General features: G+C 41.0%; 1 protein-coding gene across 1 annotated transcript in view; it reads right to left on the bottom strand.

The window, feature by feature from the left end:
* Nucleotides 1–1,006: 1,006 nt before the first annotated feature.
* Nucleotides 1,007–14,596, bottom strand: part of hgfb (hepatocyte growth factor b) — a 43,281-nt gene continuing 29,691 nt past the window's right edge. Inside the window, exons 8-18 of the mRNA XM_015964644.3 lie at nt 10,217–10,382; nt 9,980–10,113; nt 9,101–9,194; nt 8,043–8,173; nt 7,271–7,300; nt 5,944–6,049; nt 5,697–5,771; nt 5,469–5,618; nt 5,264–5,370; nt 1,826–1,968; nt 1,007–1,344 (exon numbers count right to left, since the gene is read on the bottom strand). Coding sequence (XP_015820130.3) covers nt 1,165–1,344; nt 1,826–1,968; nt 5,264–5,370; nt 5,469–5,618; nt 5,697–5,771; nt 5,944–6,049; nt 7,271–7,300; nt 8,043–8,173; nt 9,101–9,194; nt 9,980–10,113; nt 10,217–10,382 — 1,316 coding nt within the window. The 3' untranslated portion in view covers nt 1,007–1,164. The remainder of the gene's footprint in view (nt 1,345–1,825; nt 1,969–5,263; nt 5,371–5,468; nt 5,619–5,696; nt 5,772–5,943; nt 6,050–7,270; nt 7,301–8,042; nt 8,174–9,100; nt 9,195–9,979; nt 10,114–10,216; nt 10,383–14,596) is intronic.

Raw genomic sequence — 14,596 nt, 5'->3', positions numbered from 1 at the left:
CACACCTGTTACAAACGGTCTAATAATTTGTTCGAGCTCCACTGAAGCTCATTACCAACAGCTCTGACATAAAGGCCGTCCCATTCTCAGAGTCGAAGGCACAGACTTTGTGACATTAACATCCAGAGTGGAAAGAATGAGGGGGTCTGCCAAGGTCTGAGTGCAGGGATAATTAATTCAGCTTTGGCTCAAACAGGCACAGACCAAGTCACTTCCTCTGCCTCTGCAGACGTCTTTTGGCATAGACACTGATACAGAAAACAAACAAAAACAGGTGCAACCATACAATGAACTGACACATAATAAAAAAAATCATAAAAAAGAGGGACATATACACATGTATGATACAGTTTAGTAACATTACTTTTTAAATTCCAATAAGCATTAGACAACTGTTCATTCATGGATTCCTAACAAAAGCTTCCATATCTGCAGGCGGTGGGATTGTGATGGTTTTAGAAGTACAGGAACGAAGGTACTTTGCGTATAACTTGAATTGTGAAAACACTTAATTTGCCTGCTACAGCATTCATAATCACCTGTCGTAGATCTATAAGACCTAAATTACATTTAGAGTGTAACAAATACACTCAAAACACTATTTACATGAAGGACTAGTTCATTTAAGCCCGCTTGAAGATGCATAGAGCTGGGTAAGTGTGCCCTTAATGACGTCCTGTCTTTGGATACTTTTCTGATCACCTCAGTGATGTGCCATTAAAACAACTGCATTTGGTGTCAAATTATTCAAGTCATTTCAGGAATGGAGTGTATTCGCGCGCGCACACACACACACACACACACACACACACACACACACACACACACACACACACGTATCTGGGAGTTTGGTAGAAAAATGAGAGAAAAAAAAGATGGACATCAATCTTCTAAAACTTCTCACTTAGTGGGTGTTCCAGTGTGCATTAAGAGGAGCAACACATGTTCACCTTCATATACACCACTGGTGACAATTACAGTAGGATCATGAAGGTATTTGTGATGATTGTATGTCTTACATCAAAGTGTAAGTGAGGACCTTCATCTTCATTTGCAGACCCCAAAGGTGAACAAGTCATAAAAACCAGATGCCCACCGAAGTTAAGGAAGACAGGCTCTGGTTTTGATTTAGTCGCCTTATAATGATTTACTTGACTTCAGTCTCTAAGCAATTTCAGGGTTGGGGTAGTATTTGAAGACCTTGTAAATCCACTGTGTGTAGAAGGGCACGTTGATGAAGATGCCAGGCTGGTTGGCCCGAGCACAGCCTCTGCCATGGACGCTTACGCCAACAATAACTCTGATCTCGCCATCCTGACAAACAAGAGGGCCGCCGTAATCCCTCTGCAAAAGTAAAGGAAATCCAGAACATTTATGTGTGTGTCTGTGTGTCTGCAACTGAGAAACAGCAGTCACCTCCGTTTACATTTTTGAGAATTCATTGTAACAAACAATGTATTTGACGTGCTCGGTGACAGGCAGCACGAACGTGGGCAGACCTCTAACAGAGTCAGAAACCTCAAACATCTTTGATATCTGATGAAATTTAGAGCAAGTCTCCAGCTGCTCTATTTACAACAGACTGAACACTAAGCGTGCGGATTTAAATAACATTTGTTTGAGATTTAGATCAAACTTGGGTTTGAAAGAGTTGCGTTGAATCAAGGCACAATTGTCCTCCTAGATTCACAACAGCTCCTTTACTCCTAGTTCTTACTGGCTATGTGTGTTTAAAATTTATGGCATGATTCTTCATATGAATTGATGTATAAATGGCTAAAAAGCTCACAGACAAAATAATATAGCATTATAAGCAATAGCATACCTCACACACTCCCTCATTCTTCTTCCCCCCTGCACAGATTTTGGTGTTGGTGATATGGAAGATCCCTCTGTGCATCTCTCTGCACCTGTCATTGCTGACAATGGGCAAGTTGACCTCCTTCAGTACCTCATCGTGGCCTGTGCCTGAAAAAGTCCAGAGTCATATTACTGCTTTGTTTTTGGTGTTACTGTATTATTATTATTATTATTATTTTTTTTACTTCTGTCCAAAGTGACTTCTAAAGCACGACACAGTGGAACCATGAATCTAAAATAAAACAGCCTTAAGAGCAGGAAGGGCACTTTCAGACAACAATAGGGCCTGTTTCATTTGTGAGCCAAGATGGGTGAGCCTGGGAATGCAAATTAGTTTTGTGATGTAGATCTGTGCTTTTTTCTGACCCGAGTGTTTCCATATCAACATACGTTGGGCAGAAAATGCAGGAAATAGGGGTTTAAGACTTCTTTCACGTTCAACATGCATGTGAGACTCAGAGAGACCGACCGTATTTTTTAAAAGGAACAAGTATTTAAAGTTTCTCAATGAGCCCCATCTTTAACTTTTAAACCATGCATTTAATACAAATTACTTAAAAAGCAAGTCACCCCCAAATCAACATTTTTGCTGATAAACTATATAAATGAGTGTCTAATCGTGCTGTAGACACGTGCAGTCAACAATTTGGCACTTTAGTGCATCTTAGTTCAAATTTAAATAATCTCCCTAAATTGTCAGTAGTAGTAGTAGAAGAAGAAGAAGAAGAAGAAGAAGAAGAAGAAGAAGAAGAAGAAGAAGAAGAAGAAGAAGAAGAAGAAGAAGAAGAAGAAGAAGAAAAAAACATTTCAATAGTGCCTCTCAAGATAAAAATCACGAGGCACTCCACAAAAACAAAAAAACTGTAAAAATATAAATAAATTCTTTAGAAAATGATTAAAAATATATTTAAAATGAGCAAAAAATAGACAAATGTGATTAAAAATGTAAAGAAAGCGAGAGAGAGTGAATAGGAAAGAGGGACATCTGTGGATCCTGATGAAGGTGGAATAGGTAGGGAGAGCAGAACAAGGAGAGGGTGATGAAGGTCACACAAAAGCCTGAACAAGTGAGTTTTCAGCTGCTTTTTAAAGGAGTCCACTGAGCCCACTGATCTAAGGCTCGGGGGAGAGAGTTCCAGAGTCTGGGGGCCACAGCAGCAAATGATCTGTCACCTTTGGTCTTTAGCCTGGTGTGCTGCACAACCAGTAGGCTTAGATCACTGGACCTCAGGGATCTGCTGGGGGTGTAGGGACTAAGAAGATCATCCAATGTATGATGGTGCTTATCCATGTAAGGCCCTATAGACCAGAACCAGGATCTTGAAATGAACCCCGAAGTTGACTGGCAACCAATGAAGCTGGAGAAGTGAGGTGATGTGGGTGTGTTTGGAGGACTTGGTCAGAATCCGAGCACAGGTATTCTGGACCACCTGTAGATGGTTCAGGTAGGTTTTTCCCAGAAACGTGAAAAGAGAGTTGCAGTAGTCTAAGTGTGAGGAGATGAAGGTGTGGATAACTGTTTCAAATTCACAGCGGGACAGAATGGGACTCAGCTTAGCAATGTTCCAGAGATGGAAGAAGGAAGAGCGAACAAGAGAACTGACATGGGAATCCAGGGTGAGAGCTGGGTCAAAGGTCACGCCAAGATTCCTGACGGAAGGTTTGGTGTGAGTAGCAAGCTGACCAAGATAGTCTCTTACTTTGGGAACCAGCTTGTCTGGGGCACAGATGAGGATCTCAGTCTTATCTTCATTCAGCTGAAGAAAGCTCCCAGCCATCCAGGTTTTGATAGAGTCTAAGCAGGTGTGTAACAGCTGCAGCTTAGACATCTCATGGGGCTTAAAGGAGATGTACAGTTGGATGTCATCTGCGTAAAGATGGTAGGAGATTACTTTGAAGGAGCTCAGGATGTGCTGAACAGGAAGCACATAGAGGAGGAAGAGCAGAGGCCCCAGTACAGAACCTTGTGGGACACCATGGGCAAGGGAGGTGGTGGAGGACCTAAACTTAAAGACGGCCACAGAAAAGGAACGCTCAGAAAGATAAGAGGGGAACCACTCCAGCGCAGTTCCTGATAGGCCTACCCAGTCTCTCAGCCTCTCCAGTAGCAGGTGATGGACAACAGTGTCAAAGGCTGCAGTCAGGTCCAGCAAAACCAGAACTGAACAGTCCCCTGCCGTCGTCAGGTAAAAATTCTGTACTGCATTTGAATTTAAATCTGCCATCGCTATTGGCTAAGAGGTACACTATGATGTTAGCTGGTAATTATGATGTCAAAATGTTGTAGTGAGCCTGTGTGTGTATTTGTTAGTGGCTTCACCCTCTCGGTCTGCCAGGCAACAGAAATTGTTGCATTTTTCAAACATGAAGTGGGAGCGGTGTAAGACTCTGGTAGGGGGTGACTTGCTCTTTAACTTTCCAGGTGCCTGGGTTCTCATAATACTTCTGTTAAGTGCAAGGTCTTCACCTATATTCTCCTACTTTCTTTTAACATTGCAAAAAAGTGTTTGACTTTTGGCTCCTCTTTATGTCGTATTCTGTTTAATTTGTGCACCTTCCCTTGCCAGCATATTGTGCAGTGTGTTTTTAAATACAAGGACTTCAGACAAGCAGAGAAAAGAATAAAACACCAGTAAAAATAAAAAAACAGAGGAAAAATATTTTTTTTTAAAATGTGCAGCAGATGAACCGTATCTGAGAGTTTTATGATCTTTGTTTAACAGAAAAAAATGCCATCAAAAAGCTGACAGGATCTGAGGGTTGTCATTCAGGTTATTGTCTACTACATTTTAAGTTTTCCACTAGCAGCTCTCTAAGAATCACCTTAATGGTGCAAAACACTGCCATGCCTCTCAATTTATTTATTTTGTTGCTTTTGAAATGACGATAATGATAAATGATCCGCACCTGAATTGCACCTTTCAGAGCCAGAGGACACCAAAGTGCTTTATACTTCATTGTAAGATTCAACTTAAAAATATGGAAAAAAAATCATCTAAGCCAGACTGCAGGAAATAAAGGGCCAGAGGATTTGTTCTAAAATGAGTTCTTTGCCACTTCACAAGCAAATAACAGAAAACTTTATGTAGAAAATAGTTTGGTACTGTAAATTTGTGACAAGCAGCCAAAATCTGCAGAAAACATTTATAGACGGTTTGAACCGCTAAACTCCTCATCAAGACTACTGTAAAATCTAAGATCATTCTGGGGGAAAATTTGAAGAGATGATGGACGGCTAAAAGTTTTTCTACAATGTTGTAGTATTGAAAAACTTGACTCCATCCAGAAAAGAGTTAAATGAATGGAGGGAAGACTAAAGATGCTCAATAAAACACATTACCCTGCAAGCTAAGAGCACACAAATGTGCAAACAGCTTTGAATGCTTACATAAATCATCATTACCTTTAGTTTCTCCCCATCCGTACATTTTACATATCGTTCCCTCTGGAATGGAGCATCCAGCCACTGGCAGCTGAATAGTATGAACATTGTCAGCAGGAAAGGCTGGCCTAGGAATTTTAACGCACACACAAATTACAACAGACAGTTACTAATATGCACACAAATCATCTAAATATTTTTGAACATATTTTTTGCAAACACTCACTTTGCAAGTCTTAGGAGAGCTAAACTTGACCCTTCAGGGCCACATATTATATGAGCTATGTTGACCTCCTGCCTTTTCAACCTGTCGAGAGCATCTTCTTGTAGATCAGAGATTCCGAGCCACACTCGATACTCACTGAGGTCTGGAACACTGAAGCAACACGGTAGATCAAGTATTTCGACATTGGTGAAATCTCCAGAAAAAAGCTGTTATAGCTACATAAATTACCAGGAAGAGAAGCACTGTTGGTCAGTGAGAACCCACTCCTCTCGGATTAGTGAACCACCACACCAGTGAACTGATCTGAAAAAAAAAAATGAACATAAAACATAACTGGTACATGATGAAGGAGTGAAAGTCCGTCATCTACACTGACTTCTTGTTGCAAGGTCCCTTTATGGGCCTTTGGACCCAATAACCCAAAAACTACTGTTTTATTAAAAGTTTGGGAGTGAACAAAAACAAAATGCTTTACCCTTTCTGTATGCTGACCATCCAGCTCCCGCCTGATATGCCAACTGGAGCTCCGCCCACGATCCTGGTCCTTTTATGGACAAAACATCCCACAGAGGATGGCTCGGCTAAACAAGCAGCAACATAGACACACACCAGTGTTCATTTTGACAAGAAACTTTCATTTAGTTTAGAGTCTTTTGATTTTTTTCATTTTAGTCACAATTTAGCCATCCTACTTGTTTGAGGTTTAGTCTTTTTTTGTCAACTAAAATATATGTATTTTTATACTGATGCAGTGATTTTCAATTTGTGTAAAGGAAATGTTAACTACACCTACTTGAAACTGTAAAGAAAAATGTAAAATTCTACATATGTATAATTGTTTTTATAATAATAAGTATAATTGGAAAATACCAAAAGGAACACTAAGAGTTTGAAATTGTGTCTCTCAATATTATTAAAATAAACAAATCTGTCTAATGTGCAGTAATATATGTAATCATGACAGGAAATGACATCATACCATCAAAACGTTAAAATGTATTACTCTAAAGGTATGCTAAAGGTAAGAATTGTTTTCAGGAGTTTTATTAGACTGATTCACCAAGATTCCTCACAAAAGCTCTGCTAAGAACATCGAACGCTGATCATAACAGTAATGGCTCCATGAAAATGAAAATGATTAGACAACAAGATGCGCATCACGCTGCTCCGTGGTTCAGGTTGGTTTCCTGAGATCCAGCACCCCTTCTCCCACCCCCGCTCGCTGCTAACAACACCATAACACTTTTATAACCAAGGGAAACCCAGATGTGTTCTCGCCAAGCAAATACTTTTCAGACGGTCATGCGTACTGCTTCTACTCCCAGCCGCAAACACTTTTTCCCTTTAGACATAACTTTTACCGCCATTAACATCAATGATGTCTGGTTAGCGGTAACTTGTTCAAACAGCGTCCGGCTCTGAACTCTGATTGGTTCGTTTCTCGTCTAGTCCCGCCTGTTCCATTTGCTGATTGGTTATTTTTTCTGGTCTCCCATCTTTTCCGTTTTCTGATAGGATTTTTGTTGCTGTCAATTTTTGTTGTCATCTCTTATTCATCAAAAAACATGTCCATCAATATTCATCCAAATTTAGTCTTTATTGGCGTGTTCGTTTTAGTTTTAGTCCGCAAAAATTCAAGTCAAATGGGAAAAAACACACACAAAGAATAGAACACATATGTCTACAAAAAATTCTATTTTCTGCATCATCTATCACGAGAGTTAAACTTAAAAATGTACTTTATCCAACTGTGAAGAAAAGCAAACTTCCAGGTTTGGAGGAGATCAGATATAGATGCTCACCTGCTGGAATGGTATTCTGGGAAGCATCGCCTGAAGAACGTAAGCAAGATGAACAAATGGTTACAGACTATCAACTCAAACAAGGTGATTTCATAAATGTGGTTGTACTGAGATAGCCACAGTCAACAGGACACTTGCTAGATGTTTAATTGAAGGTTAAGACTTACTCACCATAATGGTTTAGACACAAAGTAAAATGTTTAGTCGCTTATTTAAGAGGGGAGGTGGTTGCAGGGATTAGTTCTGCTGCTTCTAAAGATCTGAGTTTAACTGTCAGTCACTCCCTCAGCAGCCCTCTCCTGGTCAGCCAGGTGATGCCTCCTTTAGGCACATTTTTCAAACAGGAAGTGTGAGTGCAGTAACACTTTGGTAGGGGGGTGACTGACATTGTAAAGTAGCAAGTTTGTTTTTTGTGTGCAGTTCCACTTTACTCAGATTTCATTTCTTTGGAATAGACTATCTAACGGAAAAATCTGACTAAGTGCACACTCAGCTATTTGCATGGTGAAAACAAAAGATAGCATGACTGTTTTTTCAGAAAGCAAAAAATAAAATTTGCATTCAAAAGGTAATAACTGAGTGAGATATGCACCCCCGTGGATTTTGAGCCCTTTAATTAGAGTGCAAACAAATTTAGAGAGGCAAAATCTGTCAGCAAGACGAAGGAAAAACCCTCAATTTCACCGCGTCACATATTGTTTTCTCTCGGTGTGTTTATCCACTTGACGGGGCTCTGTAAAAGTACTTTAAGTGCGCACATCTATGTACTTACAAGGTTTCACGTTGCAGTAGTCCCAGTGAATGGCAGAATGATTGGTAAAACACCAGGGACCGTGTTTGTCCTTGTCAGGATTTCTGCAGAAGTTCCCCTCCAGGCCTGCCGTCAGCATGCCCCGGTCTCCGCTGGACACAAACAGACAAAAACACTCCCTAATTAATGAAACCCTAGTGATTTATAACAATAGTAACACGCTAAATTCATTTAGTCAGGCTGGATTTGGACAGTCAAACTACAAAACTGAGCAAACGTTGTCCATGCAGGCACTAAAAAAGGATCTGTAAAAAGATGAACCACTAAAAAAAGGTTAAAACTGCTTTTTTTTTACATATTCAACAAATAAAAGAGAATTAAGAAAATTAAAGAGAAACATTTTTCTCTGCAAAAATGTGCTGAGGACAGGGAAAAGTTCAAAATCTATTTATACATGTTAGTTTTCTCACATAGCCAGTTTTCACTCTGCCTCCTTAACCCTGACCTTTGACCCTCGAGCAGGAGCCAAACAGAGGAGCAGAGTGGCTTTGAAGTGTTAGTACAAAGAAAGAGTTTTGGGTCGAAGGTGAGAAGTGGAGTGTGTATCCCTGAACCAAGTTAGCGCTGGGAGTCATTCCTGCTCAGTTAAGTCATCTTCAGGAAAAGACTTCACTTGTTGTTTGGAGATGCTGGAGAAACTAGCCTTGGCATACCCCAGGAGCAGTTTTCTCCTGCTGAAACAGAGACACTGAACATGATCAGGCCTAAGTGTCTGCCTGTAGCATCAATGTGTCCCTGAACTATGTTTCTGTTTATTGAAGCAGTCACTGACGAGCACAAATCCTTCCTGTGGAAACTCTGCTCATTATCTGAGGTTTGATTTGATTCCACAGAGCTCTTATAAATGCTATATTCTTTGTTAGACCCTGGAGGTTAACCTCTTTCATAACTTTGCCACATCTCTATTTCAGACAGAGGCACATGTCTGTGATTTATTAATGGTGCAGGTCTGGTTTTTACATCTTAAGAGTTTGGAGAAGTTATTAGTCAAAGAATGAGAGATGATCCGATGGGCCAACCTGTTGCTGTGGTCTCTCCAGGAAGCGCAGGGCAGGTTTGATCTAGTTCTTGACTTCTCTCCTTGGTAATTCTCCCCAAAGCTCCAATAACAGTCTGGATTTAGACACGGGAAAGGGTGAAAGAAGTTTTAGTTATCATTTCACAAAACAAAATGAAACCACATAAGCTCAAACTGTAGTTGCTGAGAACTATATCAGTGATGATGTTTGATGTATTACATGAAATAATCAGCTGCAAAACTGGATACAGAGAAGAACAAACTTACTGTAACCATCAAATAAAGAACATGCAAAGCTGGGAACACAATGTAAATCATTCACAATAGCTCCTAAAATAACATGGGACATGCATATGTTTTTAAAACTGTCTGTCATCCTGTATTTTATTTCTATATGGGAATGTATTCAACCCTCAAGGGTAAACCACAAGCTCCCAACCCAACCTCAGAATGGGTTTAAATCCAAGGCCACAGAGTCTCAAAGAAATATTCTTGAAATCCCCCAGGAAATCTGAATTTGTGTAATCAAGCATAGATCTACATCTCTCTCTTTTCAAATCTTTTGCTACCCCAGAAAGAGTCTGAACCAAGACTAATCCTTCAACTCAGTCTTTCACTGTCCAATAAGACCAGGCCATCCTTAACTGCTGTCAGATTTTATTTATGAGAGATGTGGTGGTCAGTCCCTTCCCACAGTCCCGCAGTGCTCCACAGGGATGGTGAAAACAGGGTTACAAACTGATATGTGCGCTGGAGTCTGATAGAAACCCTGCAGGCTATAAAATAGAAAAATACCACAGTCTCCTCTGTTTGGAATGAAAATTACAGAAAGTACTCCCCAGTTTGTTTTAGAGTCAAATAAAGCTGTCGAGTCTCTCACCGCTTTCAGGTCTGTTGTGGGTGCCGCAGCGAGGGATGTTGGTGCAGAACATGGTGCGGACTCTTGGGTCTGTAGTGAAGCACCAGGGGGATTCTTGTCCATCTGGATTTCGACAGTAGTTCTCTCTCAGGTCCCTGGAAAACACAGAGAAAGCCATCCCGTTGTATGCAAGGATGAAATTGTGTGCATGGTGGGTGATGGAGCGGATGGATTTTCCCATGTGGGATTTTGACTCACTTGCAAGGGTAAGCTTGAGGGGAAAATGTGTGGTTATGGGGAAACTGGGAATCCCATCTCTGGCATATGATTCCACTTGGTGTCATGTCCACCGTGCCCCTGTAGCCCTCTCCTCTGCCCTCGTAACATTCACTTGTTTCCACCACAGGATTTTTAGGAGGGGTTTCTGTGGAAGGGTATTGCATGTTAGTTAAATACAACAAGGTAAGTGTAGCTGATTTGCAGTTTCATTGATTCTAGAACAGCAAAGAGTGCCTGAGTTGTGACAAACCATCAGAAACAGTAAGTATTACACCTTGGACTCCATGAAGACGTTAAACTGGAAGGAATTAACGACAAATGTATTACAATAGAAGTTCTTTCCCTGATGCAGGCACAAAATTCCGATCATTCACACAGCAAAACATTAACTTTTCAACATTTCTGCAAATTTCAGATAATAAACAATTTATGAAAAGTACAACAAATGTTTTGGGGGGACTACCTTGTGATTGACACGTCCCTACCATAGTTCGTGGTTCTCAGTCAAAATCTTACTGGCATAATTTTCCAAGGAACAAGACGGTGACAGCCAACATCCACAACCCACTGCTTTCAAGTGGGAGACCACAAACCAGCTAGAACTGAGTCTTTGGCTCGATTTTTGTCAACACACCTCATGAAAATCAAGAGTTTATTCAGACTTTATGGACACGTTTGTTCTTTATCAGCCAGTATTTGTCAATGCACATGGGCAATAAATAAACAAATATTAAAAAATATGATTTCCACACAATTTATGGTGGCATGTTTGCTTCCATTTGTTTCTCACCAAACAGTGAAGAGTTCGGGACATTTAACTAACGCAGACAGGCTCCAAACAACTTTTAAACCTAAGATCTGAGGGTTCTGCACAGTATCTGTGCTCTTGAGTTATGTGCACCAAAATGTGGCTCTACTGCATTAGTTTGTGTCACACAACCGCGCTCCAAGCTTCGGCGCTCTGTCCTGCTCATATATAGCAAGATATTTTCCATAGTTGACCATTCTTTCTAACAGTGATGGAAAAATCTGAAGGTAGTGTATCATTTGGAGAGATTGTAAGTTACACCCGTCTCCTGCAGGTAGTGCAGACATTTTGCACGTCACATATACAGAACATTGCATAACAAAGTCAATTAAGAAAAGATTCCCTTCAAAGCATTAACTGTCACTGGGACACCGTTCTCACAAGTGTGCTACTGTTTCATTTGATTGTAGGATAGCCTGAAGGGACACCCCTCCAAAATTAAATAGATGTAATTAAAATGTTTTAACTCATTCTCTGCCATTAGTGTCTCAAGTCATCATTCTTAATCCAACCGCTTGCTGCCATTGACAAATAAATTCGCCAATTGCGTGTTTTAAGAAGGCTGGATTGGGAACGAGCTTGCGCACCTTGAGAGTAAAACATCACGCCTCAAACATTGATTTTCATCCATGTGTGTCACAAGTCATGTGATCAGGAAGCAGACAATCCACAAATTAGGAAATCGGTTTGGAACACCGTTATGAAAAATGCATGGCGCAGACCGAAAAAGCTTCTGCAGCTCACACTTTGACAATGGATTGCGAAAGAATGGAAAAAGATAGAAACAAGCTGATTCTTCCTGATGTAAGAAGTGAGTATAATCTTTCTTTTGGTAACTTTCACTGATATGTGGTCATTGAGCACAATATTCTGTGACTCTTCAAAAAACAGTAAACATGTTCAAAAACACTGGCAGTCAGGGGCTTTCTTTCTTTTCTTTTTAATCTCAACACTTACAAATTATTGAAAGGCATTTTGTACCTGCTTATCCACACAGGGTCTGGGGGGGGGTATCTCCAGCAGTCTGGGCAAGCAGGCAGGGTACACCCTGGACAGGTTGCCAGGCCATCGCAGGGCTTTATAAACAACAGTGAATGAATAATAAAATGAAACAGAAGGTGGGTGGGTGGACTCCCGGCCTTCTTGTCCCGTCCTTGCTCTTTCCTAATGGAGCTCGCTAACTCACAGAATCTCTCAGGCAAGGAGTCGATTTTCTTACACAATCAGAGGAGCACATCACTGGTAGTGGATCAGCTCTTCGTCTGACTTCCTCGTCTGGTGGATCCACCACTGGAGAGTGTACCTGAGACTCATCTGCATCCTTCCCACTAGAGAAGAAGCTATAGAGGAAGTTGGCACAAGCACAGCTTCTTGTTCTGGAACCTGACGATCACAGGGCTCCCCAATGATTTGAGCATGACCATTTGAGCATGTCGTTTCTTGATTTGATCCACATATGACCTTATGACACGTCTGTCTCCAGTCTGTAGAGTGTTTGACACACTACCTGTGTTTGCCATAACAACAACAGGTACTAACGTGACTGTAGTTATGGATGTACCTGCTGGAAAATAAATAAATAAATAAATAAATAAATAAATAAATAAATAAATAAATAAATAAATAAATAAAAACTATTCCACTTGCTGTGTGTGTTATGATGTTCTTTCTGTTAGTTTTGTCCCGTATGTGTTTTTCACTTGATGTCTGGCTCCTTCCATGTTTTTGGCATTCGGCTCAAAGCCTGAGATTTGCCTGTTTTGTAACAAGCACTGTAACCCACCTTTGCACCCTTGGTGATCCTATCTGTGACACTGGCTTCTTTTTCATGGAGCGGTTTGTGATCAGTGTTGATTGTCAGTGTATGTCCCTAAAACGTACTTGTGAACTCTTTTGATCACGAATATGACAGCTTACCCCCTCCTTATCGAGCTGTGAGTGACACTTGTCAGCTGTCGTCAGAGTCATTGCCATGAAACATATTGGTGTTTCACTTCCATGACCCATCACATGTGACAATACACCCCCCACTCTGTACGGAGTTGGCTCGGTCATGTTCGTAGGAGGTAGAGCTTCCTCAATGGCTTGTAATATGCTTATAACTGGCTGCAGGCCACCAGTGTTTATTATGTGATCCAAGTAATCCACCGGATAATGTAAGGACTCACATTTCCTTCTGTGTAGAAACAGACCTACCTCTTTGAGTCTTTTGTGTAGCTCGTCCAGTTATGATGTCATTTTTCAGAAGCTTTTCAATATCCTCTGCAACTTTAGTCCTCGTGACTTACGGTACTGAGTGAAGACTAGAATTTGGCATTTTCTCACATGCAGATTTTTCACATGGATTTTCTGCCTTCATTCCTTTTAACTTGCCTAATTCTTTTTTAAAAACTTCCTTGTGTCTCACAAGAACTTCCTGTAACCTCTGTGTCTATTTTTCATCTTGGCTTAAAGGTGTATCATGTAGAAAAGAAGTAAAATTAGCATCCTGTGGTAAAAGTTTGTTACTGAAACCACTTTAAACAACTCTGGAGCTTTTTAACAGCCGTCATCAAATTACAATTGCAGTATTAGCTCGCAGGAGACAGGGCAACCCCAATCTCACAGATGGTAAACAGATGTTACGTCCATCCTTCCTTTGTTTTGAAAGGAGAAATACTGATAATACCCACAGCCAGCTGGACAGTAAATATGTTTCATTATAACCTTTCTTCCAAAATGACTGAAACATTAGATTTTCTCACTGTAAAATTCTCACTATACTCTTACATGGGTCGGCAACAAGATGGCGCCTGTGCTTGGCTTAGCCGCAGTCACCGGCCAATTTTTCAAACTTTTCTCCACTAACCTCCTCTTTTCCACCTTGCTCCGGTCTGCGATCCTCTTCAGTAGTGTCCCTGCTACCATCTCCTATGATCGCCAGACTCTTTTGTCCTTCCGTTTGTTCACGATCGCCCATGATGCACCGAGGACGTACCATCCTGTTTGTTTACCTGAGCGGCGCACTGGCCCGGAGCCGAACGACGATCACGAGCTACGCACCTCCAGCTATGTTTGTCCGGTCCCGGGAAAACGTCGGAGGAAAAGAGGTAAACGAGCATGAATCCAGGTGAGAATAAGACTTCTCTTAAAGCGTGGTTTATCTGGTAAACATCGGCGCAATCTTCTAGCTTCTTGTCCTTTGTTTGGTGACCTGAGCGCCACTTCCGCATTCCCGCCAGGCCGCATTCCAGCGTGGTTCATCCGTCCAAGTTTTTTAATGTTGGTTTATCCTCATTCCTCAGTGGTTTCTCCTCCTGTTCCCTCCATAAGTGGTTTTTATAAACACTGTGGATCTAACCCTGCTAATTTACGTCCACTAACTCCAGCTGTTTCTGTAGTTTCTGATTCCTCCTCCTCACTCAGCATGGCTCTATTAAATACCTGCTCTGTTAACAATAAATCCTTCTTGCTCGATGATATAATTCTCTCTAAAAACCTGGATTTTCTGTTTCTTACTGAAGTTTGGCAGCAAACATCTGATTATTCTGGTTTGATTGAACTCTGCCCGA

The sequence above is a fragment of the Nothobranchius furzeri genome, chromosome 4, assembly GCF_043380555.1.
Source record: "Nothobranchius furzeri strain GRZ-AD chromosome 4, NfurGRZ-RIMD1, whole genome shotgun sequence".
NCBI lineage: Eukaryota > Metazoa > Chordata > Actinopteri > Cyprinodontiformes > Nothobranchiidae > Nothobranchius > Nothobranchius furzeri.
The sequence above is the reverse complement of the archived record's forward strand: the minus strand, read 5'-3'. Positions and strand labels throughout refer to the sequence as shown.